Source organism: Rhinatrema bivittatum, chromosome 5 (assembly GCF_901001135.1).
Source record: "Rhinatrema bivittatum chromosome 5, aRhiBiv1.1, whole genome shotgun sequence".
NCBI lineage: Eukaryota > Metazoa > Chordata > Amphibia > Gymnophiona > Rhinatrematidae > Rhinatrema > Rhinatrema bivittatum.
In genome coordinates, this window is record NC_042619.1 from 113,427,354 (window position 1) to 113,452,180 (window position 24,827).

At 43.9% G+C, this 24,827-nt stretch overlaps 1 protein-coding gene across 1 annotated transcript in view; it reads left to right on the forward strand.

Annotated features, from left to right (window-relative positions):
- LOC115092143 (complement C4-A-like) overlaps positions 1–24,827 on the forward strand; it is a 274,266-nt gene that overhangs the window by 178,450 nt on the left and 70,989 nt on the right. The window contains exons 31-32 of the mRNA XM_029602749.1: positions 12,788–12,847; positions 24,616–24,703. Coding sequence (XP_029458609.1) covers positions 12,788–12,847; positions 24,616–24,703 — 148 coding nt within the window. The remainder of the gene's footprint in view (positions 1–12,787; positions 12,848–24,615; positions 24,704–24,827) is intronic.

Genomic DNA, 24,827 nt, shown 5'->3' on the forward strand with positions numbered 1-24,827 from the left:
AATGTACATAAGGGCAGCAAATAAATGTTGAATAGAGTAGCTGAGATTGCTGAGCCCTGGGGAACTCTTGTGTCTATTGGGAAGGTGTCAGAATATTGATTGCCCATTCCTATCTTCAAGGAATGAAGAGAACCATTTGTTCACCTTTCCGTCAATTCCTGTTTTTCTCTTCTGATGGCACAGTAGAGTATGGTCAACTGTGTCAAAGGCTGCTGTTAGATCAATTAGTACCAGAATGTGGGATTCATTGCTATCAAACCCCTGCAGTACAGAGTTGGATAATGAAATGAGCAGAGTTTCTGTTGAGCGATTGTTTCTGATTCCAAATTGGTTAGGGTATAGTATATTATTGTCTTCTAGGTGGTTCTCTAATTGTGATAGTACTGCTTTTTCAAGAACTTTTCCAATGAAGGACAGGTTAGATATTGGCCAATAATTGTTCCAGTCGTCGATTCTACTTGTTTTGATTTTTATGATTGGTTTAATTACTGCGTGTTGAGCCTTGGCGGGGACCCATCCTTTTGATAGTGAGTGATTTATTATTGTAGTGATTGTTGGAGTGATTACGCTGTGTACTGTTTTTAGTGCACTTGCAGAGATTGGGGAGAGTGGGTGAATCACTGATTTTATTTTTGCAATGATCACACTAAAATGGTTTACATCATTTTTAGATAATAGAACTTTTACTGTGAAGATTAAAGATAGTATTTCAGAAAAGATAAGTTTATCAACAGGAGTCCCACAGGGACTTATCGGTCACCCTTTTAAATATATTTTTGCTCCCGTTGGGTCACTTGCTAACTGGTCTCAGTTTAACTTATTTCATTTACATTGATGATATTCAGCTTCTATTTCCAATTGAAAACAGCTTAGAAGCCACTTTCAAATTAGTTGAAATGTATTTAAAAATCATTGGTCAGCTACTTGCCCAAATGAAACTGATTTTAAATTTAGATAAATCTGTTTTTATGATCTTAGATAGGAAAAATGTTAACTCAGAGCAGAAAGTGATCACCTTCAATAACAAAGCATTTTTTAAGTTAATGGATGTAGCTAGGAATTTAAGGCTTTTTATGGATTATGAGCTAAATTTTAAAGCCCACATATCAAAAAAAGTAAAAGAAGGCTTTTGTAAATTAAGGTTGTTAAAACGTTTGAAACCATTACTTTCATATGACAATTTTAGATATGTTCTCCAGGTGATGTTATTTACGGGACTTGATTACTGTAATTCTACTATGCTAGGTCTCCCAAAAACAACCATTCATCCCCGGCAGGTACTCCAGAACGTTGCAGCTCGGATCTTAACCAACACAAGAAAGAAAGATCATTTTACTCCATTCCTAAAGAACCTTCATTGGCTACCGGTCGAATATAGAATAAAGCACAAAATATTATGCATCGTTCATAAGATCATATACAGTGATAAGATGGACTGGTTAAATTCAATCATTAAATTACAAATACCTCAGTGAGACCTAAGGTCAGCCAACAAAGGCCTCCTCTCAATACCCACTGTAAGATCCGCCCATCTCAGCAAAGTTAGAGATCGTGCCATTTCAACTGCAGGTCCAAAACTTTGGAACGGTCTGCCACACGATCTAAAACTACAGCATAATCTGAAGAGATTTTAAAAAGACCTAAAAACATGGGGGTAGATTTTTAAAAAATGCGCGTTCACGTACTTTTGTTGGCACACCAGTCGCCAACAAAAGTACGCTGGATTTTAGTAGATACGCGAGGCTACGCGCGTATCTGCTAAAATCCAGGATCGGCGCGCGCAAGGCTGCCGATTTTGGGCAGCCGGCGCGCGCCGAGCCGCGCAGCCTGCCTCCATTCCCTCCAAGGCTGCTCCGAAATCGGAGCCGCCTCGGAGGGAACTCTCTTTCGCCCTCCCCTCACCTTCCCCTCCCTTCCTCTACCTAACCCACCCCCCCGGCCCTATCTAACCCCCCCCTACCTTTGTCCATGGATTTACGCCTCCCGGAGGGAGACGTAAATCCACGCGCACCGAGACACAACCCGGGGGCGGTTCCGGAGGGCACGGCCACGCCCTCGGACCGAAACCACGCCCCTGAGCCTGCCCCCAAAACACCACGTCCCGCCCCCAAAACGCCCCGTCGATCGGCCCCGCCCCCGACATGCCCCCGACACACCCCCGACAAAAAACCCCGGGACTTACGCGAGTCCCGGGGCTCTGCGCGCACCGGCAGGCCTATGGAAAATAGGCGCGCCGGCGCGCATGGCGCTGCTCGCGTAAATCCGCCCGGATTTACGTGAGCAGGGCTTTTAAAATCTGCCCCATGTTGTTTTCGACAAGCATACGGGACTAATTTCCAAGAGGACAGTTGAGAGTCATGATAATTGCTAAGAGCGATTTAATTATCTTTTACTTCACTGTTTTAATTATAATATTGAAAATTCCTTTTAGTTATCTGAATTCTTTGATCTTATTTTAGATTTTTACTGGGCTTGCAACTTTTATTTCATTGTTTTTAACAATAATAATTGAAAATGCCTTTTAGTTTAAGGAATTTTTCGTTGATCTTAAATTGGGTTTTTATTGCACTTTTGTCTTTTTGATTTTATGTGATGATTTTTTGATTTGATATGTAAACCGTAGAGATAGAAACTTGTTTTCTGTGCAATGGTATAAAAAAACTGCATAAATAAATAAAAATAAATTTATTTCAAGCTTAGATACTGGATAGAATGTGTTCCATTTTGCTTGTCACAGTTCTTCTTCATGCTCTTCTGTTGGTAAGTATGTGGCAAATTGTGTTTTTAGCTTGTTTATTTTGTTTAATAGAGTGATGACATATTCATTGCAGGAGTTCCTTGAGGACTAATGATTATTTGAGATAGTGGAAGATGGGTCTTTGATTAGGTTTTTAACTGTTTCGAAGAGTAATTTGGAGTTAAATATTACACCATTAATCTGTTTTGCCTAGTAGTCTTTTTTGGCTTTATTGATTTGTTCATGGTATTTTGTTAATAGGGATTTGTATTTTTCTAGGGATTCCATAGATTGGCTTTTCTGCCATTGCTGTTGCGCTCGGGGGTGGACCCTTGTCCTGGAGTAGTGGAGAACAACTCCCTAGTAGGGACCAGGAAGCACCTGCCCCCAGGGGGCAGAGCACTGGAAGAGACAGAGGCTAGGATGAGCTTCACCACTGGAAGCCCGTGGTCCCCCCAGGTGGAGCCCGTAGGGACCCAGGCCGCTTGGACTTAGGTGGGACTCTCAGGGTCTCCTGGAGAGATGGTAGACTGGGATGGACAGCAAAGGAGCATGGTCAGGTTCAAGGCTGGATGTCAGATGGAGCAAGGAAGACCAGAACAGCGAGGGACAGAGGGACAGAGGCAAGGGACAGAGCCAGAATCAGAGGACGTGTTCAATCAGGCGGGGTCAAATCCAAAGGTCAGTCTGAGGAGTGGTCAATCAGGCAGAGGTCAGGTTCCAGAGGTCAGTCAAGGTCACAGGCAAGCCGAGGTCAGAAGGCAGGCAGCAGGCAGAGTAGTCGAGGAACAGGCCAAGATCAGTACCAGAGAGTCAGTCCGATGGTACTACCTGAAGAGAAGGACAGATGAACACTGGAACAGAAGGATCCAGGAACAGTAGGATGCAGGAACAAGGCTGGAACAGTAGGATCCTGGAACGAGGCTGGAATAAGACTGGAATGAGACTGGAACAAGGCTTTAGTACGCAGTGACAATCTAGCATACAACACAATGCCGACCCAATTGCCAAGGCAAGAAAGTGCAGGCAGGAATTTCCTTAAGTAGCTCCTTCAATCATGGCGCACCGCAGAGCTAGGACCCGCCCCTGGCCTTACAAGAGGCCGGGTGGTCCGCACGCGCGTAGGAGCGTGGCCAACACCACAGAAGATGCCGAACTCCGGCGTGAGGCCTGGTGCACAGTGAAAGGCCCGGCGACCACTGCCGTGGGATGCCAAGGCCTGGAGGAGTTTGTGGCTGCCGCTGGGAAGGCCGACCTGGGACCTGCAGAGGAGCCAGAAAGGTGAGCAGGCCCGTGCGCGGGCTGGACATGGACGGGGCGCGCAACAATTGCTTTTCAGATTTTTTCAGGTTCTGTTTAGAGAGTCTTAGTTCTTCGCTATACCAAGGTTTCTTTTGTTTGGAAGTATTGCGTTCATTGTGGACTATTTTTTCCTGGATTGGGCATAGGTTATCCGCTATTTCATTGGCAATTTTATCCCATTAGTCAAAGGATAAGGAGACATTGTCATGGTCAAAATTGGTTAATTTATTTTTAATTGTTTCTTCAAGTAATTTAGTTTCTATCTTTTTTCTGTATGTGAAAGATTGTTTATAAGTTTGTTTGCTGTTTGTTTAGAAGGGTTATTTCTACTTTAATTAGTTGGTGATCTGACAAGGATATTATGCTGTGCATGGTGTTACGCCTGTAGCGTCGAGATGTGGACCCTTGGCAGAGATGAGGTTGGTGCTGCCTAAGGGGTGCCCTATAGGCCCTCAACGTTGGTAGGTGGATGTAGGCGATAGATACCCAACGGGATCTTCACCTTTACCAGCCCTTGTTTCCCGCAGGTGCTAGGGCCGGCAGGACTTTGGAGTGGGTCTCCACTGAACTGGTCTGAAGGAGTGAGACAAAGGCAGGTCAGACGGTCCGATGGTCGGGGCTGGCGGCGAGAGTGGAGTCCTGGGATGGGCCAGAGGTCGGGGCAGGTGGTGGTCAGCAAAACGGAGGACAGGCAAGTGGTCAAGGCAGGCAGCAGGCGAAGGTGGAGTCCAAAAACGAGCCGAGTCAATACCAGAGAAGCAAGCCGAGGGTCAGGGAAGCAGGAACACAAGAAGATGGAACTTGGAAGACACGGAGGCAGGATCTGAAGACATCGAGGCAGAGCAGGAACTGAAGACATGAAGAGCAGCTAGAGACTGCGAGGAGTGAGACCAGTTGCTGAGGCATCGATAGGTCAGCAGGGGTGATCTTATATAGGGCCACTGGAGCCCTGTCTTCCAGGTTCCGCAGGAGAGCATATCTGGCGCAGCTCCTTTAAGAAGGGGGAGGAGCCGTGCACATGCATCTAGGAACAGACGTGGCTGGCTGCATGACGACAGCGGGGCAGGCTCTTGCTTCACCGAACAGAGAGGGCCTGGAGCCCAGGGAGCAGCAACAGCGATTACAGCCCACCTGGGGGGTGAGTGCAGTCAGCTGCGGGGCACCATGGCCAGCCAGTGTAACAGTACCCCGTCCACTAAGCCCCCTTCCATGGGGTCTGGGTTTCTTCAGTTGTGCAATGTGGAATTCCTTAAGGAGTCATTTATCCAGGATATTGGAACTGGGTTCCCAGGAGTTTTCCTCCAGACCGTATCCCTCCCAGGCAATTAAGTATTCCCATCTTTTGAGGCAGCAATGGACATCTAGAATTTCCTTCACTTGATAAGTCTCGTCTCCTTCCGAGGAAATTCTCTCTGGTTCGGGCAATTTCTGGGCTGGCCAAGATTGAACCATGGGTTTGAGCAGGGAGACGTGGAAGACATTGTGGATTTTCAATGATGCTGGAAGACGGAGTTGATATGTAACTGGAGTGATCTGTCGCAGAATGGAGAAGGGCCCAATATAACGGGGTGCTAGCCTCATGGAAGGTACCCGAAGCCGAAAATTGTGGGTACTCAGCCATACCTTTTCTCCAGATTTGAACGGAGGAGCTGGATGTCTGTGTCTGTTGGTAGTGATCTTGGCTTTCTCGGTAGCTTTGTGAATCAGACCCTCAGTTTGGGACCACAAGGACTGGAGTTCCAGTGCCGTCAACTGGGCGGAAGGAGAGGGAATGGACAGGGGCACCAGGAGTGGAGGGAGTGGTTGCTTCCCATATACCACGAGGAAGGGTGAAGATTCCATGGCGGCGTTGGGGTGAGAGTTGTGCGAGAACTCTGCCCATAGAAGGAGATCTGCCCAGTTATCCTGTCGCAGGTTCACAAAAAACCACAAGAAGGTCTTTAGGGTGTGGTTAGTGCATTCTGCTTGGTCATTGGCCTGAGGGTGGTAGGCAATGGTAAAATCTAGTTTGATCTTAGATTTGTGGCACAAGGATCGCCAGTACTTAGCAGTAAACTGGGCTGCGCGATCAGAGACAATGTGACGGGGCAATCCATGAAGACGAAAAATGTGGGAGGTGAACAACTTTGCTAGCTCTGGAGTGGATGGAAGCGCTGGGAGGGCAATGAAGTGAGCCATCTGGGAGAAACGGTCGGTAACAACCCAAATTATTTTGTTGACACTTGAAGAGGGGACATCTACCACAAAGTCGGTAGAAATGTGGGTCGAAGGTTCCTTGGGGGCTGGCAGCGGCTGTAACAACCCCCAAGGTCATCCCACCACAGGCTTTTGGTGAGCACAGGTGGGACAAGAGTCCACGTAGGCCTTCACATTCTTGTCCATCAACGGCCACCAATAGTACCGTTTAAGTAAGGCAAGAGTCCCAGCACAACTGGGATGGGCCCACTCCAGAACGTATTGCCGGGGTCGGGATTACCGTCTTCCCTCGGGGAATAGCTTGAGAGGCGGCTACCAGGATATGTGCCGGGTCAATGATATAGCCTGGAGGGTCTGGATTATCTTCCTGCTCAAAGGACCAAGAGAGGGCGTCAGCCCTAATATTCTTGATAGCCATCCAGTACTTCACTACAAAGTAGAAAAGACTAAAAAACAAGGAACAGTGAGCCTGCCGGGCGTTCAGGCGCTGAGCGTGGTGGAGATGCTCCAAATTCTTATGGTCAGTATAGACCGTGACAGTGTGCCGGGCCTCCTCCAGCCATTGTTGCCACTCTTCAAAGGCCAGTTTATGGCCAAGAGTTCTTTATCCCCAATGCCATAATTTTTTTCTGAGGAAGAGAATTTTCGGGAAAACTAGGAACAGGGATGGAACGTCCCCTTGGCGTTGAGTTGACCCAAAACTGCTCCAAGGAGGTGTAAACCTCCAAGATGAAGGGGCATGTGGGGTCTGGTGATGGAGGCAGGGCTCATGGAGGAAGGCCTGTCTCAAGGTTGCAAAGGCAGTTAATGCCTCTGTTGGCCATTCTCAGGTATTGACTCCTTTACGGATGAGAGCCATGAGTGGTGTGACCACTTGTGAGTAATGAGGGATGAAATGTCTGTAGAAATTGACAAAGCCTAAAAATTGCTGCAGGGGGCGAAGGCCCGAGGGTTGGGCCACTCCTGAATACAGACTATCTTTTCTGGGTCCAAACAGAAACCAGTGCTGGAGACAATATACCCTAAAAAGGGGACAGAGTCTTTTTCAAAAATGCACTTTTCTAGTTTCACAAAGAGTTTGTGGGCATGCAGGCGTTGGAGGACCTTAGGACATCATGGCGGTAGGATAGGAGGTCTTTAGAGAAGATAAAGACATTGTCAAGATAGACCACCACTGTGGAATAGAGTATATCCTGAAAAATCTCATTCATCATCACCTGGAAGACTCTGGGGGCATTGCACAGCCCGAACGGCATTACAAGACATTCGCAGTGGCCGTCGTGGGTATTGAAGGCGGTCTTCCACTCGTCCCCTGGCTTGATCCGCACCAAGTTGTATGCCCCTCAGAAATCCAACTTAGGGAAGACTTGAGCTCCCTGCAAGCGATCCAACAAATCTGGGATAAGAGGCAAAGGGTACCAATCCTTCCTGATTATGGCATTAAGTTCTCAGTAGTCGTTACAAGGCCGGAGGGAGCCATCCTTTTTGGTCACAAAGAAGAATCCGGCTCCTACCGGCAACGTTGATGGGCGAATAAACCCCCTCTCCAGATTCTCTTGTATATACTTGACCATGGCCTTAGTCTCAAATAGGGATGGGGGTACACCCTTCCCCATGGCGGAATGCTTCCAGGGACCAGGTCAATTGCACAGTCGAACACCCGGTGTTCCTGCAGGATCTCGGCATTCTCCTTGGAGAAGACATCAGCGAAGGAGGTATACTGCGGAGGTAGGTCCAGGGAGGTCGTGGCGAGTAACAAGGGGGAACATGTCACAGGACGGAGACATCTTTGGTGACACCGGGGACCCCATTTGGTCAGCTGGAACGTTTCCCAGTCTAGAATGGGGGCTTGCTACTGAAGCCAGGGTAACCCAAGAACGATAGGATGGACAACTTTCTCTATCGAAAGGAAGATCAGTTCGTCCTCAGTTCAGAGACAAATGGGAAGAGTGGTCTCAGTGATCCCCCCAGGGAGCGGGTCACCTGAGATGAAGGAGATCACCAGCGGGGTGCCCCGTGGCTTTGTGGGAAGGTTTAGATGATGGACTAGGTCTTTCAGAATAAAGTTTCCTCTTGCACCAGAGTCCAGGAGGGCCAGGGTAGGAAACTCATACCCATCCACAAGTAGAGCCACTGGAATCCCGAGTTAAGGAGCAGGCTTCATGAAACCTAGAACCAGCTCCCTGGCTGGTTCTAGGCCTGGGAGTTTCCTGGCCTTTCTGGGCAGCAGGCCAGAAAATGCCCCTTCCCAGCGCAATAAAGGCACAGACTCAGGGCTTGATGGCGCTGCCTTTCCTCTGTGGACAGAGAACTCCTTCCCAGCTGCATGGGCTCTTCCTGCCGAGTGGATCCGGTCGCCGGCGAAGTCCCCACCAGAGGTTTGAAGAAGGATGGCGCCAATGGGACCAGCCTGCGGGGGACCCATATTTCTCGTGCGCATTGTTGAAGACGTTGGTCAATCCTAATATGGAACCTAACATAATGTAACTACAGCATGGATTATTTTTCCCTATATGCATCACCTCCCACTTGTCCACATTAAATTTCATCTGCCATTTGGATGCCCAGTCTTCCAGTCTCGCAAGGTCCTCCTGCAGTTTATCACAATCCGCTTGTGATTTAACTACTCTGAATAATTTTGTATCATCTGCAAATTTGACTATCTCACTCATCGTATTCCTTTCCAACAACATGATCTCGTATCAAAAAATACATGGCATGTATTTTAAACATAGCCAGATAAATTTTGACTTATCCGGCTAAGTGGCTGAGTAGTGCTGTGGCGACTTATCCAGCTAAGTTAAGATAGCTGGATAAATAAGGTAGATGGATAACTAGTGTTTGAAGATTTATCTGGCTATCTTACTTATCGGGCTAAGTAGAACTTTTTAAGACTTATCTGGCTAAATGGTGGAATTGCCACCACTTGGCCAGATAAGTCTAAATTTATCTGGATAAGTGACAGACATCTGCTATGTATGTGTATTTGCGCGCCTAATTTTAATCATTTATACAAAGGAATGTAATCTGTAGGGATGTGAATCGTTTTTTGACGATTTAAAATATCGTCCGATATATTTTAAATCGTCAAAAATCGTTAGAGGCAATATTTAATAGGAATTCCCCCGATTTATCATCAAAAATCGTAAATCGGGGGAAGGGGAGGGCGGGAAAACCGGCACACTAAAACAACCCTAAAACCCACCCCGACCCTTTAAAATAAATCCCCCACCCTCCCGAACCCCCCCTCAAATGCCTTAAATTACCTGGGGTCCAGTGGGGGGGGTCCCGGTGTGATCTTTTACTCTCGGGCCTTCGGTGCATTGTAGAAATGGCGCAGGCGCTACCTTTGCCCTGTCATATGACAGGGCAAAGGTAGCGCCGGCGCCATTTTGTTTTTTGTCCCCCGACGTCAGGAGCGTAGGAGATCGCTCCCGGACCCCCGTTGGACCCCCAGGGACTTTTGGCCAGCTTGGGGGTCGATCTCCTACGCTCCTGACGTCGTTTTGCCGTACAAAATGATTCGAGTGCAGGAGGTCGCTCCCGGGCCCCCGCTGGACTTTTGGCAAGTCTTGTGGGGGTCAGGAGGCCCCCCCAAGCTGGCCAAAAGTCCCTGGGGGTCCAGCGGGGGTCCAGGAGCAATCTCCTACGCTCCTGACGTCGGGGGACAAAAAACAAAATGGCGCCGGCGCTACCTTTGCCCTGTCATATGACAGGGCAAAGGTAGCGCCGGCGCCATTTCTACAACGCACCGGAGGCCCGAGAGTAAAAGATCACACCGGGACCCCCCCTCTGGACCCCAGGTAATTTAAGGCATTTTGGGGGGGTTCGGGAGGGTGGGGGATTTATTTTAAAGGGTCGGGGTGGGTTTTAGGGATGTTTTAGTGTGCCGGTTTTCCCGCCCTCCCCCGATTTACAATTTTCACGATATTTAAAAAAACAAAACCACGACGATCCGATTCCCTCCCCCCCCCAGCCGAAATCGATCGTTAAGACGATCGATCACACGATTCACATCTCTAGTAACCTGTATGTTTTCCTTAGTACTTTCTTGGCTTTTACGTGTGTTAATTGTCAAATGTTATAACATGTGCGCGTGAGGGAAATTACCAGTTTTACCAATTAGTCCACCAGTTTGCCCAGTCTACCTCTAGCCATCAAGACCCCACTGGTTCTTCAGCCTGAACTCTCCCCAGTTTATCCAGACCCCTCTCTGTCAGTATTTGGCTATACCGAATTCTAATCTGACTTACACCAGATAATTAGCAGGTGTAAATATATGCAAGTAACAGCCATATAGAGGTCCTTGTCGCAGGTTAGAAAATAGCACCTTACATGCATAAATGTTGGCCTCTCCCCGGAACGCCCTGGCCCTCCTCTTTTTTTATATGAGCAAATATATTCATGCACCATTATTTGCGCATATGCGCTTGAGGTTTGTAAAATAGCACTTGTGCAAATATGTGCTGTTTGGGAATGCTTGTGCTCATTCTTGCGCGTGCAGCCCTTTTAAAATTTGCCTTATAGAAGAGTCAATATTCAAAGCTATTTACCTGCATAACTCACAAGCCAAGGTTTTTAATATCTGGCCACTGGTCTGGCTAGTTTTTAACCAGATAAGACATTATCTGGCTAAAGTAGTCCACTTGATAAAAAGAAACCCTCAGGGGGCGTTCCAGGATGGGCCTAAGTTATCTGGCTAATCCAGCTGATTTTTGTTTGCTTCCTGCTTCAGAGCATGTCTAAAGATATCTGTAGGCAGGTAACTAAAGGCTTAACTGGCTGAATTTGAAGGAATCTAGCCGGTTAACTGGAGCAGCAGTTATTTAAAAAAGAAATTTTGAGACAATAATACTCAATATTGGAGATACCTTTTTTCTTAAATACCCCTGTAAATGCTTGGTCTCATTTCAAACTATAATTTTGCACTTTTAGATCCTACACGTTTGGAATGTTTCGTGATAGATAAGACTGTGGTAACTTAAGGCTGGGGATGCTGTTTAAAATTCATCTATTAGTATTCTCTCCCAACCGCAAAATTTCTTTTCCGTTTTAGTTTTGCTGTATCATTATATTGTTCTGCTCTCCTCACTATTTCTTGAGGGCTAGAGGTCATAAAAGCTCTTTATAATGTTGTTCAATTTTCTTGAATATTGTTGCTTTGATCATCTTTTCTTTATTATTTCATTTAATGTAAATGATATAATTAGTAAAATTTAAATAAAAAAAAAAATTGCGGGCCTAGCGACAACTAAACCCAGCAGTCCCACTCCACCCCGCAACCTTTAAAACTCATATTAAAAAAGTACATTTTAAAAGTCCAGTGCCGGCTCCCCCCCCCCCCCCCCCTCCTTCACCAGCTGTTTCCCGGTCCTGCTAAATTTACCCTTCCGGGCCCCCCCCCCCCCCCCCTCACTTTCCCACACCACCACCTCAACACTAAAATTACCACTCTCCTGGTACCAAAAAAATTAAAGATATTCACTCTGCATCACGGTAGCAGCCTAAGGCAGCCCGGGCCCGGTGCTTTTTTCATTGCTATGGGAGCTATTCTGGAAGTGTACACTTCAGCATAGGGTTTCTAGCATTAATACAGGAGCTACATTGGAAGCATATATTTCCAGAGTCGCCTATGGGCCTAAAATGAAACATATAAATTACGTGCTGCAGAGAGCAAGTGTAGCCTTGTGCAGGTGAATTCGCGTGCACTTTCTCAGCGATAGTATTCAACGTAAAAGTATGCCCATAGTTGCTGTTTTAAGTTACAAATGATATTAAAACTCTAAATTTTTTTGTCAAGCTTCAGTATGGATGACTTGATTTATAAAGCACTCAAGACACACTCCTAAAATACCACTTCATATTACACAGAGGTTTATTGTACAAACAGACTCATAATCAAAGCTTCCCTTGTAACTTCAGCCTGACAGTTTCTACATCAGACTAGCAACATCATCACCGAGGCAGTGTTGCTGTCAGATAGTTATTGTTCGAATCAGAGATACAACTGTTTTCTCAAAGATTTTTTTGAGGGAGGGTAATAGCCAAAAGAACAGTCAATGGCTGATACCATTCGAGTCTCTCCGATTAAGATTTCAGGCATTTCCTCCGTTGATTTCAAAGCTAAGTTATTCAAGACTTCTTGTTAATTTATGTCATACATTGAAAACTCATATAATGAATAACAAAAAAGGAAATACAGCATGACATATTATTTTGGATGATCACATTGATTTTCACTACACTGTGCATATTAAAATATCATACAAAAAAGACCTATGATTATACCAATGGTATACATAACCTCTGCTAATTAGCATGGATAAGTGTGCCTTTCTATGAGGTCTTTTTGAATGAGAAAAAAATACTGTAAAACACGGTGTACACTGCCGTTGATTTGTTTGGGATTTTAGCTTATCCATGTGTAGATAGTTATTGTTGACATGATATAGGGATTGGACATTAAAAATGATTAAAATTTACAAGGATGAAACTCTGAGTACAATGCATTTGCAATGTTTGTTAATATGTACTATATGGATTGTTTTGCAGTTTGAATTTGGAAACAAAATCAATGTCGCTGTATCGGGCCAAGGAACTGGAAGCATGACAGTAAGGATTTTAATAAATAAAAATTAATGTAATTCAGTATACTGCAGATATATATATGTGTAAGCCCTGGGACAGGATTCCAGGAACTACACCTCAAACATAATCTTAAATATCCATGTCTTCCCATGTTGTCAATTCTGAGTGTCCAAGATTCCCTGGGTTGAGGGAAGATTTTTCTTCTAGGCCCAGTGCTTTACATTAAATACTTTGCAATTCACTGTATACAGCACTGATGATCTCTTAATTGTAACAGCAGCAATAATCATGCTGGAGATTGGTATGATTTCCAACATAAATTTTATTAGTAAATTATTTAGTTGATGGAAAAGTTCTTTACAGATTTTGTTATTCCCGGAGCAGGCTGTACAGGTTCAAAGGTTTTCTTCTAATAAATTTGTGCCCCTTGTTTTTATTTCAGTTGCTTCTGCTGTTAATTGAATAAAATTATTCTTCTGTCCAATCAGGTGGTAAGGTTAATTCCCTTCTAACTGATGAGGTATCTCTTTATTCAGTTTGGTGTGAACAGTGGTAAAGTTTCAGTTCTCCTATCTCTCCTGTAGTTTTCTCCGTTCATCGATCTTGCCGGTGGTACCTGAGGGGTGCCAGTTTTACTTCTCTTCTCCTATTATCTCTTTGAGATGGTAGTGAACCTCAGAGTAGATCTACAAAGTCTCCTTCTCTCCCATTCCATTCCTTCTCCCAGCGGATGACTCCTATGTCATCCCTCCTGGAGGATGCAGGTGATCCTGTGAAAGGCATCCTTCCTCTTGATGTATTTATTTTATTTATTTATTTATTTGTTGAGTTTTATATACCGTCATTCGGTGAAGCCATCACAACGGTTTACAAGATTCAAAGTGTCATATTCTTAACAATTGTGAATTAAGGTATAACAGGATACATATTACACAAAAAGTTAATTTTTTTTATAGTCCAGAAAAAATTCATTTTTGAGTTAGGAGATAGGAGGGTTTGTTAGGTGCTGGTTGGAGACAAGTTCTTTTATGTATTTGGTTGGTAGTTCCTTTGGGTTTGGGATGTTGTGAGGTTTGAGTTTCAATGTAGACTTTGTGAAACAGCCATGTGTTTAGATCTTTTTTGAAAGTTTTGAGGTTAGGTTGGGTTCTCAAATCTTTTGGGACGGAGTTCCATATTTTAGGGCAGACAATGGAGAAAGCTCTTTCTCTAGTTGTTGACAGGTGAGCATCTGTGATGGGGGGATAGTTAAGCGGCCTGTGTTGTTTGAACGTGAGTTTCTTTGGGGATTCGGGGGGGTTATGTGTAAGCCAATTTGACCTTGATGTTCGTTGTTTAGTAATTTATGTGTGATGGTCATGGATTTGTGTTCAATTCGGGCTTTAATTGGAAGCCAGTGTAGTGAAATCAGAATAGGCGTTATGTGGTCATTCTTCCTTGTTCCTGTCAGAATTCCGGCTGCTGAATTTTGCAGAATTTGGAGAGGTGTGAGGTTGGAAAATGGTAGTCCAATCAGTAGGGAGTTGCAGTAGTCAATGGTTGAGAACATGAGTAGTTGTAAAACAGTTCTGAAGTCGTAAGGGTTAAGAAATGGTTTCAAATGTCTTAGTGTTAGTAGTTTGTGATAACCCTCTTTGATTTTTTTTGATATATGGTTCTTGAATGAAAGATCTTTGTCAATGATAATTCTTAGGTTTCTGGTGTGGGTTACAGGGAGTATTGAGTTCATTTGGTTGTCAAGTAATAGTAGGGAGGGTGGAGTTGGATTGGGTTTTTTATCCATGAGGATTATTTCAGTTTTCTCAATGTTGATTATGAGTTTCAGTGATGTAAGGAGATGTTTTTTTTTTTTTTTTGTTTGTTTTTTTGTAAAATAATTTTTATTGAAAATCAGTTAGTCAGGCTTACAACAAGTAAGTACAATCTAAACCAAATAATTATCAGAAGAAGCTGATAAATGAAAAAACAAACACAATGTTTACAATGACATGGCTAATGCCATAAGTACTATGTACCAACAGTAATAAACAGTAACAGAACAATAGCCTGGTATAAACCAAATAATGCCTTTTCAGGCATAATGAGAAAACGGTATTTTCCTTTTTTGGTTATATTGGTTATAAACCTTCCCACCCCTGCTAAACCCCCATTCCCACTCCCCCCCCCCCTTCCCCCTATACTCGCCTAGGATTTGAATAAGAGAGTGGGGTACAATGTGACTGCCTATACAGTTGCATATCAGACTATAAGAACACGCTTAGTCTCAGTCAAAGAAGGAACATGGAGCACACGTGGCACGTAAAGTAAGGAGCATATGAATCATGGAACAAAGACTATGTGGATGGTTAGGCCAACCTCCAGTGAGTAGAAAGCTGAGAGGTCCGTTTCCCATCACTACAAGACTATATACAAAAGAAAGGCGCCCTGGGCTCATCTCCTCTCTGAGGCGCTGGACTGGTGTGAAGAATGCCAGGTAGTAGTTAATCGGGCTTTCAGTTCATCCGGCAATGATGACAGATATAAGTCCCATATCTCTTTGAAGTGGGACATCTTCTTAGTGGTTAGAGAAGAGGCAATGAGAAATTCCATGTGAAGCAAATGGTGAAACTGTTGTGTCCAAGAAGTCACCAAATCTGGAGATTGCACAGTCCATGAAGAAAGAATCGCCGACTTAGCCATCAGAGCCATTTTATCCAGAAAAAACTGTTGTGCAAGAGAACTCCACGGTATTTGGGAAGGGTAAATCCCAAGCAGCCAGGTTTCAGGGTTTAGGGGAATATCCTTGTTCCACAGACTGGCTACTTTACGCTGTAAGAATTCCCATAATTTACAAACTGGAGGACAAACCCAAAAATGGTGCAATAAATCAGGCTTTAAAGCTGCACAGCGTAAGCAGTTGGGCTGCGAAACTAATCCCATGTAATAAGCATGTTGTTGGGTATAATAAGCACGGTGTAACAGTTTATATTGCTTGTCCTGTAAAGTCACATTATCCACCATGGATGATATTCTTTTAAAGCATGACAGTAACATATCTGTGGTTATATGGGCGCCACCCAAAACTCTTTTCCAGTGAGAAAGCAGTGTTTGCACATGTGGGTTCGGCCGTAGATCCATAAGAGCCGTATAATATTGAGCACATTTCACACGTTTATTGTCCGGGCCCAGCAGTAACATGTGTATCGTAGAATAGGAGGAAAGCTTCGGATTTTTCCCCATCATATCTTGAATAAAATGGCGCAGCTGTAGAAATCCGTAGTGATCGCTATTAGGGAGAGAAAACTGCTCTTTCAATTCTTGAAAGCTGAGCAAATGTCCAGATCCGTCACCAGAGCTAAATAACTGCGATAACCATATCAATCCTTTCTCTCGCCATCTGAAGAAAAGCGTTTGGTGCCGTCCAGGATCAAAAAGAGGACAACCCGTAATTTCCAAACATGCCGTACTGCTTGAAACAAGGTCCATCTGCGTACACAGAAATGTCCACGCCTTCCTCATCGGAAGTATTATTTTACTGCTGAGGATATTGGTCGGGATGGATCCAGGCAGCATGTGTAAAATGGAGCTGAGTGACCAGGGGGCAACCCAAGACTTAAGATATGCCAATGGGGTAACATTATCAGTATCAAAGAGCCAGTCCCGTATATGTCGCAACAAACATGCACAATTATACATAGCTAAATCAGGGCAACTTAGGCCTCCTTTCACTTTGGGGGACTTTAACATATGCAGAGGAATACGAGCCCGCTTACCTCCCCAAAGAAATTTACGTAAAGCAGTGTTAAGTTCTCGGGTATCTTTTGGTGCTAACCAAATAGGTAACATCTGAAACATATATATCCAGCGAGATATCTCCATCATCTTAACTAATTGAACCCTTCCAGACAAGGATAAGGGGAGGTCCCGCCACAGGCTCAGATGCCGCAGAAATTTTTGTTTCAAGGGTCCCACATTAAGGTCATAGAGTTGGTTAAGATCTGCAGGGATCCTTACCCCCAAATATTTTAAGACAGTAGAAACCCATTTCAAGGGAAAGGCACCCCTCCAAAGCCTTTTCAAGGTGCCCGTAATGTCCAAGGCCTCTGACTTATCAGCATTAATCTTTAGGCCAGCAAACTTCCCAAACGCGGTTTGTATCTTTAACACCTCTGATAATGCTGTAAGTGGGTTACTCAGAAAAATTAACATATCATCCGCGAATGCGGCTATCGTAAAACTATGCTGCCTCCAATGGAACCCTTTAATAACATCAGAGGTACCCAGTTTTCGCAACAAAGGGTCCAAGGAGAGAACATATAAAATGGGGGATAAGGGGCAACCTTGTCTTACTCCTCTCTGAATAGGTATTATATCCGAAAGGGAATCATTAGCTATCAATCGGGACTCAGGTGTACGGTAAAGCATATTAATTCTCTGAAAAATAGGGCCATGAAAACCAAACCTACATAAAACTGAAAACATGTAATCCCTATCAAACGCTTTTTCAGAGTCAAACCCAATTACCGTTGATGGGTGGCCCTGAGACCGTGTTTCCTCAATAGCAGAAATTAACTTGATAATAGTGGCGTTGGGTTTATGGGTTTTGACAAACCCAGTCTGGTAGGGAGAAATTATCTCGGGTAAAATGTGGCTCAATCGCTGAGCTAGTATACGAGTGTAAATTTTAAAATCACAGTTTAATAAAGAAATTGGTCTGTAGGAAGCTGCTTTCAGGAGATCTTTACCCGGTTTGGGAAGAATCGTTATGAAGGCCTGATTAAAGTCGGACGGGAAGCTGCCCACCTTCTCGGCTGCCTGATAAAAGTGACATAAAGGTTTAGTTATCTGATCACATAAGATTTTATAAAAATCCGCCGAAAATCCATCTGGGCCCGGGGCCTTATGGGCTTTACTGGATTTTATAACTTGACGGATTTCCAGCTCCAAAATTGGTTTATTTAGGGCATTAAGTTGAGATTCAGTCAACTGCGGTAAGGGAAGATTCTGAAAAAACTCCAGCTCATCTTGATGAGTCCCCGTACAGTCCTCAGTATAAAGATCTGCATAAAAATCTCTTAATACCGCACAGATATCGTTCGTGCTCGTCACTAGATCGCCCGTTTTCGTATGAAGACTACTAATAAAATTTTTCCTTCGTTTCGTAGCTACTAGCCGAGCAAGCAGCCTCCCCGCCTTATTCCCAAAACGGTGAAAGCTAACCTCTGTGTTTTGTAGAGCCTTATGTGCCCGTAAGTGAAGCAAGGAGTTTAATTGATGCAAGCACGCCCAATAGGCATCTTTGGTAGCCGTGGAGGGGTGTTGCGCTAATTCCCGCTTCTTCCCCTGGAGTTCCTTCTCTAGCTTTAAAATTGAACTCAGCATTTGTTTGCGACGTTTAATAGTATATGCGAGTATCTCCCCTCTAATAACGGCTTTCCCAGTTGCCCAAAATAACTCTGGTTGCTCTATATGTTGGCTGTTATTGTTCACGAAATCCTCCCACTTCTGAATCAGAAATTCCCTAAACTGTTTGTCATCACTGAACTGAGCTGGAAAACGCCAAATCCCGGGTAACTGTCGCGCTGAAGTAAAACGAAGACCCACCCACACTGGGGCATGATCCGAGACCACTACAGTCCCTATTCCCACACCATCAACATTAGGGAACAAAGCAGATTCTACTAGAACATAATCAATTCGTGACATGGTATTATGCACCCTTGAAACATGAGTGTAATCACGGACTGTAGGATTTAGTACCCTCCAAATATCAATCAGATCCAATTGTTTACAAGTATACAGAATATCAGATTCTGCTGGAATTTTAAAACTGCTGGGAATACCCGATTTATCCAGACTGGCGTCGGAAACACAGTTTAGGTCCCCTGCTAATAGTAGTTTCCCTTGAGAATGTTCCAGCAATTGGCCAATCAAATGCCTGAAAAACCCCTTATCGGGGTTATTGGGAGCGTACACATTACATAATGTGAGAGGTTGTCCTTCCAATTGACCCGTAATAATGATGTACCTGCCATCGGGGTCTGCAATTTCCTTAGACACCATAAAGGGAGTGTTCTTGTTAATCAAAATTACTACACCTCGTTTTCTACCCACTGCTGGAGCAAAATGGCAAGTCGCCACCCATTCCCGGCAAAGCTTTTTGCTTTCCACAATGTTTAAATGTGTCTCCTGGAGACATGCCACATTGGTCTTTAATCTTGTCAAATGCTGGAAGATCTTTTTGCGTTTAATGGGGCTTCCCAAACCATCCACATTCCATGATAAAAATTTATAAGTAGACCCCATTAGAAGTAACAAAACCAGTATGAAAATGTGACTGTGTTACCCTGGGTTTGTTCGTAAGAAGAAGACCCCCAGCCTGGTCTCCTCCTGTATTATTTGCCCCTTCCAACGTCCAGTAAAAATGTTGTCCTCTCCTAGCCACTGCGCGCTCACTCTCATATCCACAAGTATTAGCTGACCAATCCCAATAAAGGCATGAGTATCGTCCCAGTCCCCTTTTCCCCTTCCCTCCCCATACCCTAAAACACATAACACCTCACCAGGCAGAACCTGATGTGGAGAACACGCTATGATGTGTTCGGAGGCCTGGCCCACCGCCTCCCCCACCACACTGAACGTATATCAACATAAATTGTACAACAAGTTGGATCACTTATTTAATTCTTCTTGTAACGATTTGGTAGATTCAAGCGAGTTATAGACTGTCCAAGTCCCCTCGCGAAAGACACGTAGCTTGGCCGGGAACTGGAGGGTAAATCGGATTTGCTTTTTTATAAGTAGGCCACAGACCGGGACAAAGACTGTCCTCTGAGCCGATACTCGAGGTGAATAATCAGGCGCCATACGCACGCGGTGACCCTGCAACTGCAGCTCCGGCATTTTTCGAGCAGCTTGTAACACACACTCCTTATGATGAAAATTCAAAATTTTTATGATGACAATGCGCGGTCTCGCGTCTGCGCCAGACTCCGGTCGACGGGCTCCCAGCCTGTGCGCTCGTTCTATTTCGAAGGACTGCTGAATATCGGACAGGCCCAGTGCTTCTGGAATCCAGGCCTTTAGAATTGTCCGTAGATTTTGATCTGCAATCGATTCTGGTACCCCCATCAGCCTCAAATTCGATCGCCGTGATCTGTTTTCTAGATCATCAGCTTTATCTGTTTGTTCCGTGAGGGCTTTTTCAAGAGCGAGCACACGATTCGTCAAGGCTAGCACGTCGTCTTCTAGGACTCCCGTCCTGCTTTCAACCTGATCCAGACGGGGTGCAAATTCGGACAGGGCAGATTGAACCGAAGTAATTTGTTCCGAGAGCCCAGTGAATTTGCTCTCCAGCGCCGCTACAATAGCCTCTTGTAATTCCTGTGTGGAGGGGTGAGTAGACGAGCCTCCCCTAAGCTCTGCATCCGGAGTTGTTTTCCCCACCTCCGCCGCCATTTTAGCGTCTTGTCCTCGCGGCTTTTCTTTATCTCTTTTTGCAGCCCTCGGCGGCATAGTCGTCGGCGACTTATGCATGTAGTTGGTAATCGACATGTGCCAACCGGGGATATTGGTGGTCCAAATCGTCAATTTAGTGTGGATGGTGAGGGATTAGGGGGCCCAGCCTCCGGAGCGGCACTAGACACGTCCAGTCCCGTTCACCACATCACGTGGTCTCCAGGAGATGTTTAATTAAGACAAGTAGAGCAGATGTTTCTTTGTACATTTCTTCAATTGAATTTTGGATGGGAATTAGAAGTTGAATGTCGTCAGCATAGAGGAAGTGGTTTATTCCATTATCTTTTAGAAGTTGGCAAATGGGAAGAAGGTATATGTTAAATAGAGTGGCTGATAACGCTGATCCTTGGGGAACTCCAGTGTTGAGGTTAATCTTTTTGGATGGGATGTTGTTAATTGATACTTGGTTTAACTGACACCACCATTTTAAGGTGGTGTCAGTTAAACCGATTTCAGCTAGTCGTTCTAGGAGTATATTGTGGTTTACTGTGTCAAAGGCAGCTGAAAGGTGGTTTACTGTGTATATTGTGGTTTACTGTGTCGCAGGCAGCTGAGAAGTCAAGGAGAATGAGTAGGTATATTTGCCTTTGTCGAATCCTCTTAGCATTGTGTTATTCAAAGAGAGTAGGAGAGTTTCTGTGCTTAGGTTCTTTCTGAATCCATATTGGGTTGGTGGAACGTGCTTTATATTTGGAGTTAGCTGTAGAAGCAATCCTGTGCTTTTTTCCTAATGTCGTGTATCAGCACCCCAGACTGTAAAAGTCAGGGCCCAGTGTTGGCTGTCATCTGAATCCAATTCCCCTTTCTCCTGCCACCGAAGAGGAAAGCGATGTTGCAGATATGTCACAAGCATCAAGGCTAACTGGTAAGTTGTAGTAACTGCTGCTCTGCGAAGGTTTCCCCCATGCACCTTTTTCTTCATTTCCAGCCTCTAGTCTTCAGGGATCCACAGGGTTTATCCCATGCCTTTCTGAATCCGCTTCCTGTTTTTGATCTCACTGTTTTCTCTGTGTGTAAACAGGTTCCGGTTTGGACAAGGTTCACCAGTTAATTGCAGGTTTTCTTTTTTTTACTGTATCCCTGCAGGACAGCAGCTTTGTTACAAGTTATACTGACTTATATAGCAGCAGAAAAGCTTTCCTCCTCGCAGGAGGGGAGAACAGTTGTCTGGACTGATCTTTGGGACTGAAGGAAAGAATCACATTTTTTCAGGGCCGACTGGAGCCTTATTGATAGGAACAACAACCCTCCTACCACTTCTAATGATCAGGACCCCCATGGAAGGGGTCAGAGGGGCCAGGCTGGTTCCTGGCCTTGGCACCTTTTTTGGGGGTGGGAGGGGAGTTGAATGATTTAAGATAATTAAAACAAACACAGTTAATTGGTAGTAATGAGTGTTGTAAGTATGTGGGCCTCAACTTTGTGATTTATGGATTAGCTGAATCCTGGGGGTTTTTTTTTCGGAATATTTTAGTGTTAAATTCTCAGCTTATACATGAGCATTTACAGAAAATGAAACCAAAAGCTAAAATAATTGCTGGGAGGATTCTACAAATGTGACCTGGTTATTTCTGTCCAGCAAATAAAGTGTAAATGCTTGTGAGACACAAAGTCAGACATATGGAGGAGAGGAAGGGCAAGGAAGAAGAGGAGAAGGATTAGGGAGAAAGAGGAGAGCTGAGGACAGACAGGGAGCAGCAGGAAACAGGAGCAGAGACAGGGAAAAGCTGGAAAGGAAGAAACTAAATGGAGGAAGAGAAGAAAAGTAAGAGATGGGGAAGGGAGAAGCAGAGGCTGTAAACCAGGAAGATTAAAATCTATATCTAGACCTCCCCAGAAAAAAGTAAATGTGTTTTTATTTAGCTGTTGTCGGGCTGTGCGTAGAGAAGGTGGTTATCCAGAGATCTCCTCCCACTGCTCCTTGTTCTTCCATACCCCAGCTGCATACAGAACCAAAAGGGAAACTGTCTGAGCTCCTGAATCCTAGAGGACTCAGCAAAATCAAAATGGACACAGGATACCAAAGAACAGGTGGGAAAGGAGGAAAATGATTTCCAAAACATGGTACTCAAAGGGATAAAGGATACTCTTCCCCAGATCTCTGTCCTAGATCTCAACCACGGAGTCCTTTCTCAGCAAAAATAAAAGGAAAATAGGGAACAGCAATAGGCATGCTGCTCCGCTTAGGGTCAATTCAAGTTTCCATTTCTTAAGATGGTGGCAGGGGTTTTTATTGGCAGGAACCCTTCATCTAGGCTCCAATATGGGCGAACTATCCCTGTCTCTTTTCCTAACTCTGTTTTCCCCTCTTTTTAGGTAAAACCAATATATAATACAGAATTCACAATGTATCTGTCTTCACAGATACATTGTGACTTCCTACCTACCTAAAATAAAAGTAAATAAGCTATAGAATTGTATGTCTGGAGACTGGCATATTTAAATATTCCATTGCCTAATTTGAAGATCCCTAAAACATTGAAAGTGAATTTTAAAAGCCTGGTGTGCTGCAAAACTGGGAAATATGTGAATATGTTGGGCCAGTGCGCACCAAGTGGATTTTAAAAGGCGCCCAGATACTTATGTATCTCCCTCTGCGCACACAAAAAAATGTTCTCAAAAAAGGGGCGGGGCATGGGCATGATCTGGGTGGGGCATGGGGGTTCCTGGATTTCGCATTGAAACCAGTATACAAATACGTGCACAGCCATGCACCAGAGTCACCTGCAACATACCTTTACTTCTGCTATGGATGACGTGTAAGTCATAAAACAAAAAAAATAAAACAATCAGTGGGGTTTAAAGGTCAGGGCTAACAGGGGAGAAGGGAGGCTTTTAAACTAGGGGGGTTATAAGTCCTATCCTTTGCCTGGGCGAACTGGGGACAAACTGGGAAAACTGGCAATTACGTCGGCTTGCATCTTTTAAAATCCTCCCACATGTGCGGTAGAAGCGGTATTTGCACACATAGGCATGCTCACTTAAAATTGTGTACACATGTGTGCTCATTTAGCCTATTTTATAACATGCAAACATATACACACGTAAGTTATAAAATTATCTTGTCCATGGGCGCAAGTCGGCAGATGCACACACATGCGCCCGCATGCTTGTTTAAAAGTTACTGTCCCTATTTGGAAAAAGGGTACACATTACTGTCTAAAAGGAGATAGCCTCTTGGACACTTTGGAATGGACATCAGAACTTATATGATATTCAAAACTAGAATATGGTGGCTTTTGTGACTGCCTTAGGGTCATCTTCAGTCCAATCATCCAAGACCTAAATGCCTTCAAGCAGTAAATATGATACTGGCAAATAAAAACAACATTTTTATTTAAAGCATATGGGGTAATTTTGTAAATATCTGCATAAATTAGACCTCAAATATATACGTTTCACTAATTTTCAAAGGGAAAGTAAGCATGTACATGTATGTGTATGCACTTATTTTCCCTTTTGAAAATGATTCCACTGAAAGTACTCACACAGAATTATACATGCTAAATTGTGCACAGAAACTTTTTAGTATACGAGTATATCATATACGAGTATATTATAAAATGCACGCATCTCTATCCCACTTAATATGCATGTATGTATTCTTACATGCAAATTCATGCAATGCATTGAAAGTATTTCAATGCACTGAACTTGCAAACTTTTCCTACCTAATTTAAAAATATATGCAAATATATTTTATACACAAATATAAAGTAGGACTTGTGTAAAACCCGATTTATGTACATAAGACAGTATATTTTAAAATATGCGCATGTAATTGAAATTACCATTTTACCAATTGCTCAGCCAAGTCGCCCAGTCCTTTTCCATGTCATTAAGATCCTTCTGTTTCTTAAGTCTGAGCTCCTCCCTGACCCCCTACTCAGTCAATAGAATACAACAAACAAATCTGATAGCAATTACACAAGATAATTAGCAAGTGTAAAATTACGCAAGCAATTTTCCAAATGTGCGCATTTGTCTTTTCAAATAGCAACTTATGCACATAACTATTGGAATGCCTCTAGACTGCACCTTTTTAACGCACATGTATGTGCACACGAAACATACAGTATATGTGTAGAATTGAATATAATATGGAATGGGCAAATCCTTGCTACTTATGTGCATATATGCTAATTTTTACTCTCTGAAAATTACCTCCTCAGAATTTACAACTACTTCCATGTGAACTTATATAGATTCATGAGACGCATAACAGAGGGGTTTGTTTATTTGCTTTAAAGGTCTATTTACTTGTCTAATTGCTTTATTAATTTCCTTTATTTTAGATACTTAAAGTGTACCACTCTTCAGAACAAGAAAATAATACCTGTAATCATTTAACTTTAGATGTTCAAGTGAATGATTTTTTGCCAGGTAAGCACAGAACAAATGAAAAGACAATTCATCTCAATGGTGTTTAATAAGACAGAGTAAATCTGTCTCTGGGAAACAGAGGATGTGATAGAATTTTCAAAAGTTTCAGATCGCATTATGTTAT